The sequence below is a fragment of the Gossypium hirsutum genome, chromosome D11 (assembly GCF_007990345.1).
Source record: "Gossypium hirsutum isolate 1008001.06 chromosome D11, Gossypium_hirsutum_v2.1, whole genome shotgun sequence".
Taxonomy (NCBI): Eukaryota; Viridiplantae; Streptophyta; class Magnoliopsida; order Malvales; family Malvaceae; genus Gossypium; species Gossypium hirsutum.
In genome coordinates this window covers 4,861,016-4,879,886 of record NC_053447.1, presented here as the reverse complement: position 1 = coordinate 4,879,886, position 18,871 = coordinate 4,861,016, and the positions used below count along the sequence as shown (strand labels likewise).

The 18,871-nt window shown below is 34.3% G+C and overlaps 2 protein-coding genes and 2 pseudogenes across 3 annotated transcripts; 3 read left to right on the top strand and 1 right to left on the bottom strand.

Annotated features, from left to right (window-relative positions):
• Positions 1 to 1,051: 1,051 nt before the first annotated feature.
• Positions 1,052 to 1,629, bottom strand: LOC121223662 (inactive TPR repeat-containing thioredoxin TTL3-like). Its single transcript, XM_041105627.1, has 2 exons — positions 1,461 to 1,629; positions 1,052 to 1,379 (listed from the first exon to the last, which is right to left on the bottom strand). The coding sequence occupies exons 1-2, from the start codon at positions 1,472 to 1,474 to the stop codon at positions 1,079 to 1,081; spliced, it is 315 nt and encodes a 104-aa protein (XP_040961561.1). The 5' UTR covers positions 1,475 to 1,629; the 3' UTR covers positions 1,052 to 1,078.
• A 4,133-nt stretch (positions 1,630 to 5,762) lies between these two features.
• On the top strand, positions 5,763 to 6,615 carry LOC121223011 (uncharacterized; annotated as a pseudogene).
• A 1,314-nt stretch (positions 6,616 to 7,929) lies between these two features.
• On the top strand, positions 7,930 to 10,124 carry LOC121223661 (uncharacterized; annotated as a pseudogene).
• Positions 10,125 to 13,839: 3,715 nt separating this feature from the next.
• LOC107911639 (uncharacterized) lies at positions 13,840 to 17,840 on the top strand. 2 transcript variants are annotated; one of them, XM_016839508.2, is made up of 7 exons: positions 13,840 to 13,981; positions 14,430 to 14,462; positions 14,572 to 14,741; positions 14,857 to 14,930; positions 16,402 to 16,531; positions 16,623 to 16,931; positions 17,347 to 17,840. In XM_016839508.2, exons 3-7 carry the CDS (start codon positions 14,601 to 14,603, stop codon positions 17,617 to 17,619), a joined length of 927 nt encoding a protein of 308 aa, XP_016694997.2. In that variant the 5' UTR covers positions 13,840 to 13,981; positions 14,430 to 14,462; positions 14,572 to 14,600; the 3' UTR covers positions 17,620 to 17,840. The 2 variants fall into 2 exon arrangements, with proteins under 2 accessions (XP_016694997.2, XP_040961560.1); XM_041105626.1 differs by having other exon boundaries at positions 13,846 to 13,981; positions 14,423 to 14,462.
• The last annotated feature ends 1,031 nt before the right edge of the window (positions 17,841 to 18,871 follow it).

Below are 18,871 nucleotides of genomic sequence, written 5' to 3'. Positions count from 1 at the left end.
TTTTTTCTAAATAAGGGATAATTTTAAATATTGTGTTTAAAAAATTGAAGAAAGAGTATAGATGAAATCTGTTCGGAAAAATGTATAAATTTGACTGTAAATCTAAAACTAATATAGCTTCAATTATCGCACAAAATAAGTGCTTTAAGAATGTATGTATGTATACTTGATTAAAAAAGGAATAGATGCGTACATATACACACATACAATACCATATATGTTCTTAAAGTATCAAAATTTACTTTCAAGATTCCGCACAATGACAAAGAAGCCTTCTTTTTTCATCTTCCCCGATCTAAATAAGTTTTAAGCTCCTATTAATTCCTTGGCTGCCGATTTAACTCTTTTTGTTGTTGCCTCCGAGCTTTTTATTTTTATACTTTTTCATTTTAAGTGTTTGTTTGATTTGTGTTCATCAATATACTTCCATCGTATTCTTCCCTGCCCTAGCCTGTCTTCTTGTTCTTGATCTTGAGCTTTGGACAAACCTTGTTTCACCTCCTCGTTGTTCGGAGTTTCTTTTTTCAACATCTCGTAGTCTTCTATCGAAGCTTCCATCTCTCCAACTATTTATGTATAAATCCAATACAACATTATTAATTAGGTTATTGTACATGTTCAATAGCCAATACAATTATTTTAAGCATAAGTTTTCATTACGTGCATACTGTTGATAGACTCAGTAATACTAGAGATTATACAATTTATTATACATAAAAACATAACAAAAACAATCTATTGAACTATGGAGTAGTAAGGAATTTGTGTTCAAAGTTTTAGTTAACAATTGTCCAAATTTTGATGTTTGGACAGTTTCTATCCTTATATATATATAAAAACATGATACGGTTGATCAGATCACATCGTGCTTGTATTACTGAATTTTGGGTACCCACATAGTAGAGTCCATTTTATAACACTAATATTTTATGTCGAATTGTGTTAATTCTCATATTTTATCATGCTTGTGTCGTGTTGTGTAATTGTGTATCATCAATTCTAACCAGTAAACATGGAAAACTAGGTAGCCAGTTAATATAATAAGGCTGACCTTGGAATTGCAATGGCTCTTTTGAGTCTAGCTTGGTGTAACCAGGGCGGACACTAAGGGCACGGGTGCAGTCCTCGATTGCGAGTTCGTCCTGGCCAAGTTTGGAATAACAGATTGCTCGTTAAGCAACAAGACAGAGTTGGGGTCATGCGCCAGCCCCTCGCCATATGAGATACATGCATCATAGAAATTTGATGTCTTGAAATGCTCATTTCCAATGGTTTCGAACGTTGCCAATGCTCTAGCTTTGCTCATTGCACTGTTTGCTTCTTTGCTGTTCGAGTCAAGCCTAACTGCTCTCTCCATGGCAGCCAAGGCATCGTCAAATCTTCAATGAAATCATAAAAAATAATAATAACATTATCAGTTGGCTTCAAATTTTTAATTTTTTTTATTAAAAAAAACTAACCTGCCGAGGGCCATATCCACCTTTGCTTGAACAACTAGCAAATTGGCGTTACCGATAGGGCCGAAGTGTTTAATGCAATCCTCGTCATTGTATTTCGGACCTTGTAACAATGTTCGTTCGCCTCTTGGTGTCTATGGAGCTTCAGCAAAGCTTCCGCTTTAAATGCATACAACTTGACGAAAAAAAAACAAGCTATTTATTATAAACCCATATCAAAACACTAAAATTTGATGGAATTTGACCCCTTTTTGGGGATTGTTTAGTGTTACTCACAAATGGAGATGAATCTGCACCAGCTTTAATGGCGGAATCTGTCTCTTTTACCAATACATTCAAGTTCGTAGCCTTTTTGCTTCAGTACATTTGTTTATCGTTCTTGAAGAAGTTTTAGCTTTAGCAATGTGATCACTATCAGCCTCAGGGCCTGCACGTTTGAGGTGATACATCGCCTTTTCCACTTCCCCCAATCTGCATAATTTCATCAGCAACAAATACAAATGCCCGGTTGTTTAAATGTAGAAGAATTGAACAAATTTCGTTGACGATTTTTCACAGGTGGCTCTGAAACATATTCGTGCCCCCTCAAAACTCTCCGTCCGCCGCGCCTAAAGCTCCCTAAGGTCGAACGCAATGAAAATCAACGATCGCCCAAACCAAAGCTTCGAACTGTATGTATTCGGGTTTCCTTTTTTTCTGTAATTTGCGAGAGAGTGGCAGGCTCTTCACCTTATCTGCGTCCTAGGGTTCCAATTCCTAAATGGCCGAAAGCATAAATTCCCCGATGTCGAATATTTTTGTTTTATTTCGAAATCTTTCCAGCTCGCCGGAGATACTAATGGCTTCTTTAGGCACCTTCCTTGGTTAGTTGTTATCTGGTGATTCAACCGGCGGTTACAAACCTGGTTTTGTTGATGTACGACGACCAGCAACGAATGATTTGAGGCAATTCAATAGGAACCGCCGTCGAGACCCTGTCGACATCGCCCCCCCCCCGGTATCCAGTTGATGTTAAACATTATGTTGTTTGGTTGGAATTGAACCCGTAAATAGACGTTCTCTCGGCCAACACTACACCTCCCAAAACTGTACCCAAAACCCCCCGATTCTTCTCCAAAGAATTGCCCCCCATATTTCCAGCGAGAATCTCGTTCATGAAGCAGTTTATCGTTGTGGATCCACGCAAACAAACAGATAAAACATGGGTTTTTTGAAATTGCGCGAGAAACAAACAAAAAATGCTGAAATAGGGATCATGATTTGTTAGTGTGAAGAAAATGAAGGGTTGAAAGAGAAAAAATGGAGGGGAAGGGATAAATAAGACAAAGGCTTATTTTTAGAAGAATGAAATGCATTGGTTGTCCTGGACAATGGCTGCCAAGAGAACAAATTTACGGTGTTTCTGGGAGACAAAAAAAAAAGGATTTTTTTTCCCTGATTTTTTTCCAGGGAAAAAAAATCAATGATTTTACGTCGTTTGTCCTTTATAAAAAAAATGCAAAGGTGGATTTCATCGGTTGACAAAATTTCCACCTTTATTTTTCCTTTTTTCCTTTGGGTTCTTTTTTTTTATCTTTATGATGCAAATAACCAAATCTAGGGAAGTGGTTTAAATGAGAATCTCTATAATTAGAAATTTAAGAAATAAAAAACCTTCCTGTTATCACCTTTTTCTATCTGTAATTTCGAGTAAATATAGATACCAATACTATATTTATGTATGTATTTGAATTTAATTTAATAAATAAAAGCTCAATCCAATCATAACCTAACACGTATCTGTCTACATATCTTAATGGGGTCTAATTTGTTCATTATTACCTTTTCCCAATTCTTGCATATTGTTACAATGCACACCCTAATTTATCTTAAACAAGAAAATCGAACGTGCTCTCTTTATCTTTTTTAATAGGGCCGAGCTAGGGTTGGTAGGAGCCCCGCTCTCCTGAAATACTTAACACGTCTTTTAACTTTTAAAAAATATAAAACAATTTTAATCTTTTACTTAATTTGTAAAATATATGGGCCGATTGAACTAAACTAAAAATTAGTAATCAAATTTATAATTTTATAAAAAATTAATAATTTATTTAATTTTCAAATTAAACGTCACCAATCAACTGGGATCGATTCAATCTCAATCTAATTTCAAAAACCATTACTTCTACATCACCATCAACCATCATTGGTTCTTCCAAAAGTTCTTCAACTTTTGTTGAAACTGATTGTAAAAAGGACCAAATCATAATACTTCATTAAGTTTACAAAGAAATCATATTAATTCTTCAGTTCTCGTTTCTTTTTTGTGATGTTTGACATTAATGATACAATCAAAAATACAAATAATAAATAGACTATCTTCGAATCATAAAAGAGTACTTATCAAAATTTCGACTTGTCATGTACGGGGTAGACTATCGCAAAATTATTCAATATGCAAACAAAATAAAGTAAATTCATAAAACGAAATGATAAAAAAAAACAAAAGTAAAAAGAATAAATGAATAAATAGTTACCAAAAATTATTCCATCACAATATACATCATATGGTAAATACCTTCTGGGTGGAATTGTCACAATATAGCCATTCTTATCAAGAATATTCAGTAGAATAATGGTTAGGAGGATTTGAAAGGCATTATGCATTAAAATTTTCAAGGTTTAGCAAGAATTAGCTTAGACCCCACTACTCCCGTATTTGGTTTGGTATGCTATGGTGCATACAGTAAAACTTAATTGTGGTTAAAAGTATACTTGAAATTTTAATTTGATTTAATCATACACATTTAATTATAATGTTTAACATTTCAAAAAATTAAATTAAATTAAAATTTTAATATATAAAATCAAACAAAATACAATTATACTTAAATTATTATTTTTATATAAATTATCCAAATAATAACTGGACTCTGGAACATGTCATCTACAAACAGTACTGAAAACCTCGTCAGGAAAAGACTTGGGAAGGACATTTATTCTGATTGTCCAATCATTCAAATCATTATCCCCAAACTTCTTGCAGCAGTCTTTTATTCTGTCACAAAAAGCAAAACTAAGGAAAACGACTCAGATCCACCAACCAGAACATACCACTGTTAAACCATTATCCTGATCTCAAGAGTGGCTCCACCGATGTTGTTAAACCTTTCCACTGTTCATATGCTGTGATACACTTTAACCTTCCCGAAAAAGTCAACGATCAAAATCCTTCCTCCAACAGAGAAACCCCAAAAAAGGGAAAAAGAAACACAGATTACTTACTCAGTACTCTGTTTTTTCTGTTCATCTATTTTGTCTTTTCCCACTATTCCCGAAAGGAAAACCCTTCAACAATGAAATCCGAGACCTTACTTTGGTTTTAGTGAACCTAGCTGGGATAATGGAACGAGCCGATAGTCATTTATTGCCTGGGGTTTACAAAGAAGTTGGCGCCGCTTGCATACGGACCGACGGGGTTAGGCTCCCTCACACGTGTACCGATCCATAGTTCAAATCTTCTTGTTATCCTTAGCTGCTTACCTTGCTATCATCACAACGTGCTCATGTCATTGCTCTTGCGCTTTTCTTTGGCTGCTGCAACATTTCTCGTCGCCATTCCACACTTTCCTCCAGTATTATATACCTTCATTTTTTATGCATTTTTCTTTTAGTTGAAATTGGTTCTTTTCTGGGTTTGTTTGTTTGATTAATCTATGATGATAATTATTTTAATGGATGTGTTATACAGATCTAGTGGTTTTGGATGGGGTGAACTAAGTCAAAAATGGAGACTATATGCCGATATGAAGGGTAAATGTATACACACTAATCAAACTTGTTAAAATCTAATAATATTTATAATGGTAACAAGCATATTAAACATAAACTGAGTGAATTCTGACAAAACTTAGTTATTATTTAAATGGTTAACCAAGCCTATAAACTTAATCTAGCAACAATCTTCTTGGCAATTAGGTTGCACTTTCAAGAGGTTGAATGGGATGGCCTTGCAATTGTCATACACCATCAGTCCTTGTTGCGATTCAACCGATGATAGTAACCGTGTATGGCTTCGGATGGCTTCAATTGACTGGAAAACATCGGTTGATCCAGGCGGTCTATGCTCAGTCCTTATTGCCTCAAAAACGATCATTGGCATACCCTGGCTGGCGATTGCATTCCATCTGGTTGGGATAATTAGTGTCGTAGTTGGTATTTCGGTCTGTTTTTTCACTAATGATCCACGATATTCCGGTCGCGACAATGTAGCCAAAGACCATGCTGCATGTAAGTCATTTTCATTGCGGGTGAAGGACATGATAAATGAAGCAAAGTCATTATGAGAATCCCAACTTTCCAAGTCATTGTTGCTCAAGGTGTTTCAGGATCTTTGCAGGATCAGCTTTGGCATTTGCTCCAATGTGGCTTGAACTAATCGGCTTCTCCCACAAACAACGGCACTGATCATGACTTTTGTGATCTCGGGTTCAATGGAGGTCTCTTTGGAGGATGGATGGAGATATTCTTGCGAAACGCTTCCCGAATGCCAGGAAGAATTATTCTGTCACAGATAAGCTCGGGTTCTGCAATCCCGATAGCTGCGGTTTGATGCTGGCATTACCTGATAACCCTCCACTGCAGTTGCCCATGGTCGGTCTTTCCATCTTGGGACTATGGATGTCATGGAATGCTCCAGCAACCAACAAGTATGTATTCTTTGTCCATTCAAACTACAACATACTTAGCTCGGTTTAATAATGTTCAGACAGTGGAAAGTGTTTTAATCTCTGGTATATGCAGTCCGATATTTGCGGAGATCGTCCCCTGAGAAATCCAGAACAAGTATCTATGCGTTGGTAATTCTTCGAGTCTATATTGGCATCATTTGCTCCTCCTATTTTGGATTTGGCTCAGCTTGTTTTTGGTTATAAACCGATACCGGAAGGATTACGGACTCAATCGAATCAAGACAGATAGAGAGAACGCTGCATCACTTGCTAAGGCATGTACACCGCAATTGGATTCCGATGGCAATCTGTTGCTTCATTTACTCATTCCTCTATTGCACGTATCCGAGAGACCGGAGACAGCACGAATGCAAGCACTGATAGAGTCGGAATTGCAAGACACAGAGGAAAATATCTCTTTCAAGTCGGAAAACCCGATTATGTCGTAAACTTAAAAGCTTGATGACGAGGAAAGGAGTGAAAGTACATAGAGTTTGGGGAGAAGAGGTCGATTCGAAAATAATGACGACAAAGAATCCCTCTGCATCATGATCACATCATCACCGCTGATTCTCATACTAAGAAGCTTCAACAACTGTCTTATAGAAATTCAACTTTCGTGCGAACGAATTTTAAGGATCAAATGATTACTAGCATTAATCTAAGTCACAGGTAAGACATGCCTAAATAATTGAATTCAACTCTTAAGGAGTAGCTTATACAAATTCATGATCTCAAAAATTCAACAAATGGCATAAATTATGATTTAATCCAACTAAATTTCATTAGAAACCATGTTTAAAAATACTAGAAAATAATATATTATTTAAATTTCTGCATATTAAACATCACAATTCTCTCCGATCTATTTGAATTTAAATTGATATTTATAATAATAATATATTTTATACTAATATGATTTAATTTTGATTTGTTATCTAAATCTATTATACATTTGTATTTTTTTATAAACTCTCTTAAATCATTATGTTTTTTAATTCATAAATAAATTTAAATGTAAAGGTCTTAAATAATAATTAAAAAAATCTTTTAACTACTATAAGTATTATATGTGCCCACATGATGGATTGATAGCAACTCGAACTTTTTGAAGTGTTTTATTCAAGATCAGTCTGGGTCCAACACTTTAATATTTCTGTATCTCAAGATAAATATTTATTAAAATATATTTTATAATTAATTTAAAAAATATTTTTATAATTAATCTTACTTTAGTATCTATATTATTTTATTTATTTAATACTGAATTTTTAATCATTCTCATGAATTTAAATTTGATGAAAGTGAGATGATTATAAAATATAATTTTATATTTATGTATATTTAAATAATAACAGTTAAATAATATCACATTTTTCAATCTAAAATTAAACAATAAAATAAACCTAGTTGCCGGAAATTAAGCATTTATTTTGATGTCCAAACCTAAGACAGATGGGATCCCATCGTATCCCAAACTTCTTGCAGCAACCTTTTATTCCGTCACCAAACCACGGAAAACTCCGCAGCCTCAGATCTGCCCAATCAGCACATAACACGTTTCAAGCCAAGTCATTCATATGCTGTAAGACACCATAACATTGCCCAAACCAAGTCAACTTTCAAAGTCTTTCCTCCAAGAGAACAAGGCAAACAATAAAACAGAGTCTCTTAGAACAAGACAAAGAAACAGAAAAACAGAGCAAGTACCTGCTCTGTTTTCTGCATCTACTTTTTTCCCCATTATTCCAATAGCTTTTACAATGAAACCGGAGACTCTAACGTTAGTTTTAGTGAATCTGGCGGAATAATGGAGCGAGCCGACGAATCATTACTGCCTGGTGTTTACAAAGAAGTGGCGCCGCTTTGCATACGGATCCAACAGGGCTTGGCTCACTCACTCTGTATCGGTCCATAGTTCAAACTTCTTGTTATCCTTTAGCTGCTTACCTTGCTATGTATCACAACCGTGCTCATGTTATTGCTCTCGGTGCTTTCCTTTGGGCTGCTGCAACATTTCTTGTCGCCATTTCCACTACTTACCTCCAGGTTTTTATATAGCTTTTCTTGTTTGATGCATTCTCTTTTCCGTTCTTTCTTTTTGCTTCTGTTTTAGTTGAAATGGTGTTTCCTTTTCTGGGTTTTCTGTTTTTTGAATGAATATTTGTCTTTAATGATCGTATAGACAGATCTATTGGTTTTTATGAGACTCTAGTGATTTAGAATTGGGGAAAACTTAGGTAAGTCAATGGTGAAAAAAAAATTATATAAAAAATAAATGAAGAACGAGGGACTTAAATATAATATAGATAGATAAATTACATGGTATAACAGTATGTTTATTTTTTAACTAGAGATTTTTTTGGTCCAAGCTTTTATTTTTTGAAGTTAATTAGAACTATGGAAATTAAGTATAAACTCATTATGATTGTACAACATTTAAGCTGATTTTCTTTTTGTGGTTTTAATTGCATAAATAGTTGTTCTTGTACCAAGAAAGAACTCATTCCATGGCATGCTCAGGTGCATAATCTAGAAATAATGCTTTCTTTACCTAATTAGGTAGCAATTTCAAGAGGTTGAATGGGATTGGCCTTGCAATTGTAGTACCAGCCATTCAGTCCCTTGTTGCCGATTCAACTGATGATTGTAACCGCGGTGTGGCTTTCGGATGGCTTCAACTTACTGGAAACATTGGCTCAATCCTAGGCGGTCTCTGTTCGGTCCTGATTGCCTCAAAAAACTATCATGGGGATACCCGGCTGGCGCTTTGCGTTCCATTTGGTTTGGATAATTAGTGTTGTTGTCGGTATTGCGGTCCGTCTTTTTGCTAACGATCCACGATTTTCCGGTCATGACAACGCAGCCAAAAAACATGTTGGACACAAGTCTTTTTCATCACTGGTGAAAGACATCATAAACGAAGCAAAATCAGTTATAAGAATCCCAACTTTCCAAATCATTGTTGCTCAAGGTGTTTCGGGATCATTTCCATGGTCCGCTTTGTCATTTGCTCCCGATGTGGCTTGAACTAATCGGCTTCTCCCACGAAACAACAGCAATGATCATTACACTTTTCGTGATTTCGGGTTCAGTCGGTGCTCTCTTTGGAGGAAAGATGGGTGATGTTCTCGCAAAACGCTTCCCAAATGGCGGAGGATCATTTTGTCGCAGATAAGCGCGGGTTCTATGATCCCCATAGCCGCAGTTTTGCTGCTGGGATTACCTGATGATCCCTCCACTGCATTTATGCATGCTTTAGTTTATGTCATCATGGGATTTTGCACATCTTGGAATGCTCCAGCAACCAACAAGTATGTATTCGTAGTACATCTTAATATTTCCTCACTGTGTTTGAACTATTGCATGTGAGCATTGTTTGGTATATGAATCGTATGCACAGTCCGATATTTGCAGAGATCGTACCTGAGAAATCCCGAACAAGCATCTACGCTTTGGATCGATCTTTTGAGTCTGTACTGGCATCTTTGCTCCTCCTATAGTAGGGATTTGGCTCAGCATGTTTATGGTTTTAAACCGATACCTAAGGGATCATCGGACACAATAGAGGTCGAGACGGATCGGAAGAATGCTGCATCACTTGCTAAGGCACTTTACACTGCAATCGCGATTCCAATGGCTCTCTGTTCCTCTATCTATTCGTTCCTTTATTGCACGTATCCAAGGGACAGGGAAAGAGCAAGAATGCAGGCATTGATTGAATCAGAAATGCAACAACTAGAGGACGATCATAATGCTCCATCAAATGCCAAACAATCTGAATTCCGTGTGGCGGACACGAAGGACAAAGAAAGGAGTGAAATGTGTAGCATTGATTTGGATGATAACGATGAGAAATCTCTTCTGAATCACCAGATTGGCTTCTCAAACTTAGAAAACTGATAAACATGTCGTTTTGCAGAATCATTTGAAACTAAAGTCATAAAGGCTTCATTAATTTCATGTCAACACAAAATTTTTTTATTCAATTAGTCTCGTTAATTGTCAATTTCCATTGTTTTTCATTTGAAACTAACACATCGGCTACATTGAACAACCCTTAAACCATGATAAACAATCAATTTAAAACCTGTTATAAGTAAGCCAAGAACTAAAATTAAACTGGTCTATCTTCAAAACCAACTACAGAAATCTATATATATTTGCTAACTGCTATCACTGTCTTTTTCTCCTCGATATATATAACGCTCTTTGTCTAATCGGTCGGCATGGCAAAGCGGCAAACAGGACAATAATGGCTAACCTTCAACCACTTTTCGATACAATTACAATGAAAAGCATGCGAACAAGGCATCTGAGAAGCGTCGATCCCAATCTCGAGCTCCTCCAAACAATCAAGCAATCTTCATCTCGACTTTTTACTCTTACTTTCTTTAGCATCTTCTTAACAAAAGACTCTTTAGCAGCAACCATGCCGTAGTTACTCCTCTCGAACTCCAATTCCGATTCCGCCGTAGCTCTTCCAATCGAAACCTCCTCCTCTTCGTTTTCCTTTTCCACAAAGACGACCCGCATCTCTAAACACAAAGGCAAGACTTCGCAATTATTTCCCGTCGTCGAATCCGCAATTCTAAGCCCACATTCGACAATTTCATGAATGATCACATCGTAAGCAGTAGAGACTACGTCGATTCCGTATCTTATAAAATTGGGAGCAAGAGCAAGACGAAGCTGGTCGTGGCTTTGCAAAAGGCCGAGATCGAAACGAAGTGTTTCGAGGGATAAACGCTCGAAGTTGATCAGGTGGCCATCAATGCGACGACGAGGGATTAAAAGGGAAGTTACGTTGAGGATCAACTCGATTTGCATGGGACGGGGAGGTGTGTGATGGGTTTGTTGGAATCTGGAATGGGGTTGGAAAACACGGTAAACAATGTCATAACACTCGTAAGAAATTGAAGCCATTAGCGAAGGAACTTGAGGAGAAAGCTTTGTGTCAAAAGTTTGAATCACGATGGTATTTTATAAGGAGGGGAGGCAATGGCGATGGCACTATCGGCTACGTGAAATCTTGAAATTCTAGTGGCGGTTTAATTTTCACTATATGTGTTGACATGTTCGTCTTGTATTTTCTCGTCTCATTTTATTTATGGCTAATTTAAGTCCCTATTGACTTCTTTTATCATGATTTTAATTAAAATATTTTAAATATTTTTAATAATTTGAGTATGATAAATTTCTTTGACAAGTTGAAATAATTTTGATTACAGAGACTTCATTTTCCAAGCTAAAAAGCTGTTGTGTTTGTTGAAAAAATTTTACAGTATCATTTTAATTAGATCATGATGCCAATTGATTTTGAAAAAAAAATGTTTTTTTAATTCATCTTATTATAATTTTTATCATATCTGCTATTTTTAATATAATACTTATCGGGGCGAAGCCAGCAATTTTTTATAGGGGGCTAAATAAAATTTAATTTTTAATAGTTTATATCTTTATAATTTTTAAAGGATTAAATCAAATTTTTATAATTTTAGAGGGGCAAAGTGTAATTTTACTTTTACTAATTTAAAATTTTAAAAAAATTTAAAGGGTCTAAATATTAATTTTCTATTTTAGGGGGGTCGTAGCCCTTGTCAGCCCCTAGATTTACCTATGAATGCTTAGAATTACTCATAGTCTCTCCCTAGCCCTTAAATAGGATAATACGTTTCAGTACACTTGAATACACATTCTCATGCATTAACATAATTACCAATATCGATCAAGTTAAAGACTCTTTAATTATATGAATCCAAGGTTTTGTTTTATTAAGTGTATTACCTTAATTTTCTCCTCCTAAGGTAAAATGCAACATAGGTCGTAGGTGCATGTATTTTCGAATAGAAAAATATTTATATATTGCTATGGTAACAAATATTTTATTTCATAACATTCATATATAGGTTATCTTTAAGTAACTGAAGAGTTGGATATGAATATTTTACCGCTGGTTGAATTGTGAATAATTTATGTAATATATATTTTTAGTATAACAATGATTCAATTTTAATTATTTTTATTGGTTTGTTGAAATCGTTATTATATGAATTTTTTGTTTTTTTTATAGTTCATTTTTATTAAACAATTTTGAATATCATGAATTTGTATTAAACTGTTTTTTTTCCGATCTTTGATATTGGTTATCAGATTAACTTGGATCTAAAGTATGTTATTCTACTCATTAATAGGTATTAATCCATTGTACCGATTGTTGAATCATCGCTTGAAGCTCGCTAGTTGAACTTAAAAAAATAATAATTATCTAATGACTTGAATAAATTTTTTGAATAATTCAATAACTTGAACGTAAACTTTCAAACAATACAATAATTATTTTATAAAATTTTGAAATTAAATTGTAAAAATTAAATTTATTAATAGTTGATGATTTTTGGAATGATTTAACGGTAACCTTAATTTACCGCCGAAGAAAAAGGATTTTGTGTGGCGTCCGTCCCTTGAGGAATTGTTTTACTTATAAAGCGAGTTTAAAACAACGGGTTCATTGTAATTATTTATATAATGTTGAATTGCTTTAAGTCTAAAGAAGCCCGGCAGTTAGCAGGTATGTCTCTTTCAGGTGCACCTATTTCAGATTTTATTTGCCTTCTGACCTGTAATCATTCATTTCCAACTGTTTATGTTTGAAGAATTAATTTCAGAATGCATACCTTTTTTGACAAATTAAAGTGTTAATAAGGTAGCCTTGTTATGTAAATCTTCGTTAACGAAGTGTTTTCCTTCACATGTTTTATTTTTAGTGAATTTGATATTTTTATTTAGATTATCGTTTTTGAAAATCAAATTAATTATACATTAATTAAAATCATGGTATAGAATCAATTGATTCGTAAATCAAAATAAATTATAATTGTATTAAGAATAATCTATCAGATGAATCGAATTTTTATATTTAATTAAATCATTTTAACCCTAATTGAAAAAAAACCTTTGAATAGATTAAATTTTTCTTTAAAAGAGTCTCAAATCTTATATAGGTCAAATAATAAAAGAAATGGAAAGAAAGTTAAATTTATTTAAAGAAAAAAAAAACCAAAAGGCAAACTCAAGTACCCTAACTTTCTAAAAAGTTTTTGGGGTTCTCTCCCTCTTCGATTTCAAGTTCTAATCTCTCAGTTGCTCTTACATCAAAATGGCAAAGGTTAAAGCTTTAGCCTTCAGAACACTTCTTGATCAGAATGGCAAAAGTTCAAGCTTATACGGATAGATAGTTTTAAGCTTCTATTGGATTTTGTTTAAATAAGGTTTTAAATTTTTATAGAACTATCACATTTTATTATATATATTGGATAATTTAATTATTTTTGTTAGTATAATTTTATCATCGACTCAAAATTTGAATGGTTTTGAGCCGGATCTATTGAGCTCACAAATCGAGCTTGCTTTCATGCAAAATTACATATGCACAAATTATATAGATACGTGTAAGTCTATAGTAGATACTGTCTATACATATGAAATTTATCTAATATGTCATATAAATGAATAGTACTATATTATATAAATATATAAACACCACCTAGAGATATGAAAAATATCAACAAATTTATTATGTATAATATGAAAAGAAATAAAATTATTTATAATGTTTTTCATAGGAGGCTTAAAGTAGCCTTGTATGATGGGTTTGTGGGGGTGTGATATAGGGTTGGTAAACACGGTAAGCAAAGTCAATACACTGGTGAGAAATTGGAGCCATTGACGAGAAAGCTTGCAACCCTCGATCGTCGTGGTATTCATATATATGGAGGGCAATGGCGGTCGTGTAAAATCCTATATCAACAAGGAGTATGATATTCTAATTGTCGTTTTCTGATTATTATTATTATTATTATTATTATTATTATTATATTATCGTATATGCTTATTTTATTTTATCTTAAATTGTGTTTATTTTTTTGCTTCTAAACACTATTCTTTTGGACTAAAATGAAATTTTCTTTTATTAGTATTAATCACAATAGTTTTAAATATTTATATAAAGAATAATAGCTTTAAATATTATGAAAAGAAATTAAAAATTAAAAATTTATTAATTTATTTGATAAATAATAGTTGTTAACATTTTTTAAGACGAGGAAAAGAATCTTCATGACTGATACTTTCAACTTAAACTTAAATTTTAAAATTAAAAAAAAAAGTATATTACATATTTACAATAATTTAAAAAATAAAATAAAAATCTAATTTAAAATTAAGAAAATCAATTCGAGTTCTGACACGTTTCAGTTCCTAGGGGCGAGTTTTGAGATCCGCCAAAACCCCGCGAGTACGTCTCTTAAAATTTTCTTTTAATTTTTTTCTAGTCATTTTCAAACCAGAAAGAGAAAAAAGGTATCTCGAAAGACTGAAAGCCTGAAACTATTTTCACCTTTCAGCTTAGCATACCAAAGAAAAGAAAAGAAAAATGGAGAGGAGCACACCCGTGCGAAAGCCTCACACCTCAACCGCCGACCTGCTGACGTGGACGGAGGGTTCACAATCTGCCTCCTCCAACTCGGCCGCTTCCTCAGCCTCCGCCCTGCGTTCCTCTGGTCGTTACAACCAGGTCTATTTCGATTATATATAAATGTATATTCTCTGCATATTTATGATTACGCATGCAGCATGCTTATTCCGTACACATTTTTTCTTCATTTGACGAGTAATGCATTGAATAACAGCCATCGGATAGAATCAGTAAAGTGCTATTTGGAGGTCAGGTAACTGATGCCGAAGCTCAATCTCTCTTGAACAAGTAAGAACCCTTTCTATTTTCAGTTTATCTTTATTTTGGAGAACAAAAAGCTTCTTTTTTTTTTCTTTTTTTTGCGAAACTTTGCATTTTTAGTTTGATTTTTAAATTAAAAATATATTGTATTTCGTCCTTTTCCTTTTAGATTTATAATTTAGAACCAGATCTATCTATTGTTACATCTTGTTTTGGGGGTTGTGTTTGATTTGTATTAAGATATTGATCTTCTACTATTTTATTAGCTGAGGAAATTTTGATAATATAATTAGAAATATCTATGTATCTTTTGCAGGAACGAGATGATCTGCTTTTTTTTTCTTGTTCAAATTACCTAATTTATATTAAATTTATGTATTTAAAATAATAAGTTCGGGTGGTTTAAGTTTTAATCTCGCTGTAGTTCCTACTTTTGCCTTTTTGAATTTATTTATTCCTTAATGAACTCTCAATAGACATGAAACTTTAAATCTTTTCATATGAAAGCTTATCTTTTAACTAACCGGAGCACTCACATTCCATGTTATTCAGACTCGGGTACCACTATCAAATATGGGTATGTGTCCTACATGGGTATCTTCAGTTTTTTAAAAGTTTTACCATATATTTGGAAGGTTTTTGAGGGTCATACTCCATATCTCAATACTTATATCCAAATATTTGTTTGATGTCAGCTATGAGTATTTCAAGAAAAATGAAGAGTTGAATCAACATAACTTACATTTCCAACTTATGACTCATTCATGTCCTTTTTTTTCTTTATATTAGGTTTGATAGTTGAGCTGCTTTTTATGTCCATTTGAAATTAATGTTTTAACCTGGAAATCTCTCTAATTGGACATTGTAAAATAGATTGCCGTGTAGACCATTGCAAACATAAAGTTGGGGTATTCACATGTTTAGGCCTTTATCATAAATCTCAACTGTCAAGTACAGTTGGCTACAGAGCAGGCATTAAACTAGACTGCACTCTTGTAGTTTCCTCATTTATACATCTTTGTTTCTGGATCCAGTTCATGTATGTTAGTCATTGATTTTTCGGGTCATGCTCTCCAACTCGGCTCATACAGTTAAGACTAACACTGCTTAAAAAGTTAGATCTGGAACCGATGTTGGGACTCCTTGGGGTTTAAGATAACTAATATAATTTCTTGGTTTTTGATTGCTTGCGATGTCATTTCCCGTAGAAAGACTCCAGCCAAACTAATATTGGGACTTCCAGTTGTCTGGTATCTCTTATATTTTGCTCATTGAATTCTGGATTAACTATGCACTTATGGGTGTACACCCTTTAATTGGACTCTATTCTAAGAATTTCACAACTTCGTCCAAGCCCGTTGCATGAACCGGTTCCCTTTTGCTCATTTTTGTAATCTGGCATGGAGTTGTAATATAGTACATTCATCAAGGGCCAATTTATATGAGTGGCTATCATTCGTCTGATTCTGTCTGGAATTGTTCACTATTGCTCTTTCAGGAAGCCATGCTCGGGTTACAAAATGAAAGAGATGACTGGTAGTGGAATTTTTGCTGCTGCTGGTGCCAATGGGGCATCTGAAACTACTGCTATGAATTCCACTAACAAAACAGGATTGCGGATGTATCAGGTATCTGTTTGATCTCCCTCGCAGAATGAGCATGATCGTTCACCAGTTGTTGATGTAAATTTACCATTTTAAACTTTGGTGTGATTTTCAGCAAGCAATGAATGGAATTAGCCAAATATCATTTACTGCTGATGCAAGTGTTTCTCCCAAGAAGCCTACCTCTATCCCTGAGGTAGCAAAGCAGCGAGAGTTAAGTGGCTCATTGCAAAGAGAATCAGATGCAAAGAATAAAAAGCAAATATCAAATGCAAAGTATAAGGAGATCAGTGGACATGACATCTTTGCCCCTCCTGAAAATAAGCCACGTTCGTTGGCTGCTGTCACCTCTGAATCAAGAGGAAGCAAAGACATGGGAGAACCTGCACCACGAAATGTCCGCACATCTGTCAAAGTTTCAAATGTGAGTTCTATCTTTTTTGTGTCTAATAATCCTTTCTCACCATTGTACCACTCGTAGAAAGTAAGAACATAGAATAGTCGACTCAGTGTAGTGCCTTCTCAGTACTCTTGGGATGCATTATTCCAAGTCTTCATTTTTCTGAGGTACTTGTGTCCAATATACATATCACTATAGTAATCCTTAACATAAATTTGGGAATACACACATGCTTTACATAAATTTGGGATTGAACCATAACTTTTACGTCAAGCAAATAAATTTTTTTCTCTCCAATTTGCACGATTTCCTTCAGGCCAGTTCTATTATAGGCTTATCCTACCTGCAAACATCATTCCATTGGTCCTAGGGTTTTGTTTTTGTATATTGATTTTGAAGTTTCACCAGTCATGTAACTGTTATTTCGTATTTGTTATAGCCTGCAGGAGGTCAGACAAGTATCCTATTCACGGACGAACCAATTGTCAAGGTGACAAAGAAGATACATAACCAAAAGTTTCAAGAGCTGACCGGTAATGGTATCTTCAAGGGAGATGTCCCACCAGGTTCTGTGGAAAAACCACTTAGCCGAGCTAAACTGCGAGAAATGAGCGGCAATGACATCTTTTCTGATGGGAAGGCAGAATCTCGCGACTCTTTGGGTGGTGTACGTAAGCCTCCCGGTGGTGAGAGCAGCATTGCCTTGGTTTAACTTGATATTAAGCTGCCTGTATAACTATAGTGTCATTTGCTGTACATCCCAGTTTGGGGTGCTATGTTTTGACTATGAAGTGTTCTCAGTGTTGGATGACAATCGAATATAGGTATTCGAGTGGTGTATGTTAGTTGTGGCTTGTGATTATGCTGTTTTGGTGTAACATTTAGATCGAGACTCTAGGCAATTATTATCGGCTAATTGAGTGATTTCAACAATTTCCAGTGTTAGTGTTTGTTCTGGTCTCCAGACCAACTTTCTTTGTTTCTGTGGAATAAACAAGGCCCTTGGTGAGACCATGCACCAAAGTGTTAAATGCCAAAAATTAGCCTTCTTATGGATACAGAGTATCTGCGGCCTGCGCAGTCCCGTGGAGCAATTAAATCCTGTATTTTTAAAATCAGAGTAAATTGGTAATATTCTCAGCAGTTTTTAAAGTCGAGTAAATTGATAAATCATTGACAAAAATCGAAGTAAATGGGTAACACCGTTAACAATTTTTAAAATGGACGTAAATGGGTACCGAATAAATTTTATTAATCCTTGTACCTTTGATAATGCCGCTCTAAAAGACCAAAAGTGCACATGCAGGAGGCAGGGGCTGGAAGGCACATAATTATGAACCCCATTTTCAACGGAAAGAAGGGTAAAGCTTGCGCAAATGCACTGCCTGCATGTGCTGTTGACCATTCATGTCCTCAAATGCTTTGTTACCCCAAACGGGACCTCCCCATGAATATATTTTAGATCTATGCTCCGATGTGTCAAATAAGGGTCTTTTACGTTAATAATACAAATAAATAATTATAAAAATATATTTTAGATCTATGCTCCGATGTGTCAAATAAGGGTCTTTTACGTTAATAATACAAATAAATAATTATAAAAATACGGTGGAAAACATATTATTTATGAGAATAAATTATTTTGAACAATAAAAGACGGTCTGGTCAATGTGTTATATAACACCTATAAAAATAATATTTTAATAAAATTAATTTAAAAATAATATTTTAATTCAAAAAAGGGTGACGCTAAAATGTCAACCAGCACCCCTTTTTCACATTTATTTTTTTTTAATTTTATACATTTTAATTTTATTACTTTATATTTTATAGTTTTCATAATTTAATTTTTATTTCATAAAAAATGGTTGAGTTGGGTTGTTTTTATAATTTTAATATTTTATAAATATAAAATTTTGAATATTTAAAATAATGACCAAGTAGATAATTTTTTGGTAAAATTG

What these genes read in the sequence shown, in the direction of transcription:
- LOC107911639 (XM_016839508.2), top strand. Translation starts at nt 14,601, where the DNA reads ATGGAGAGGAGCACACCCGTGCGAAAGCCTCACACCTCAACCGCCGAC. An exon ending in CCTCTGGTCGTTACAACCAG is followed by an intron (nt 14,742 to 14,856) that starts GTCTATTTCGAT and finishes ATTGAATAACAG; the next exon opens with CCATCGGATAGAATCAGTAA. An exon ending in CATCTGTCAAAGTTTCAAAT is followed by an intron (nt 16,932 to 17,346) that starts GTGAGTTCTATC and finishes TATTTGTTATAG; the next exon opens with CCTGCAGGAGGTCAGACAAG.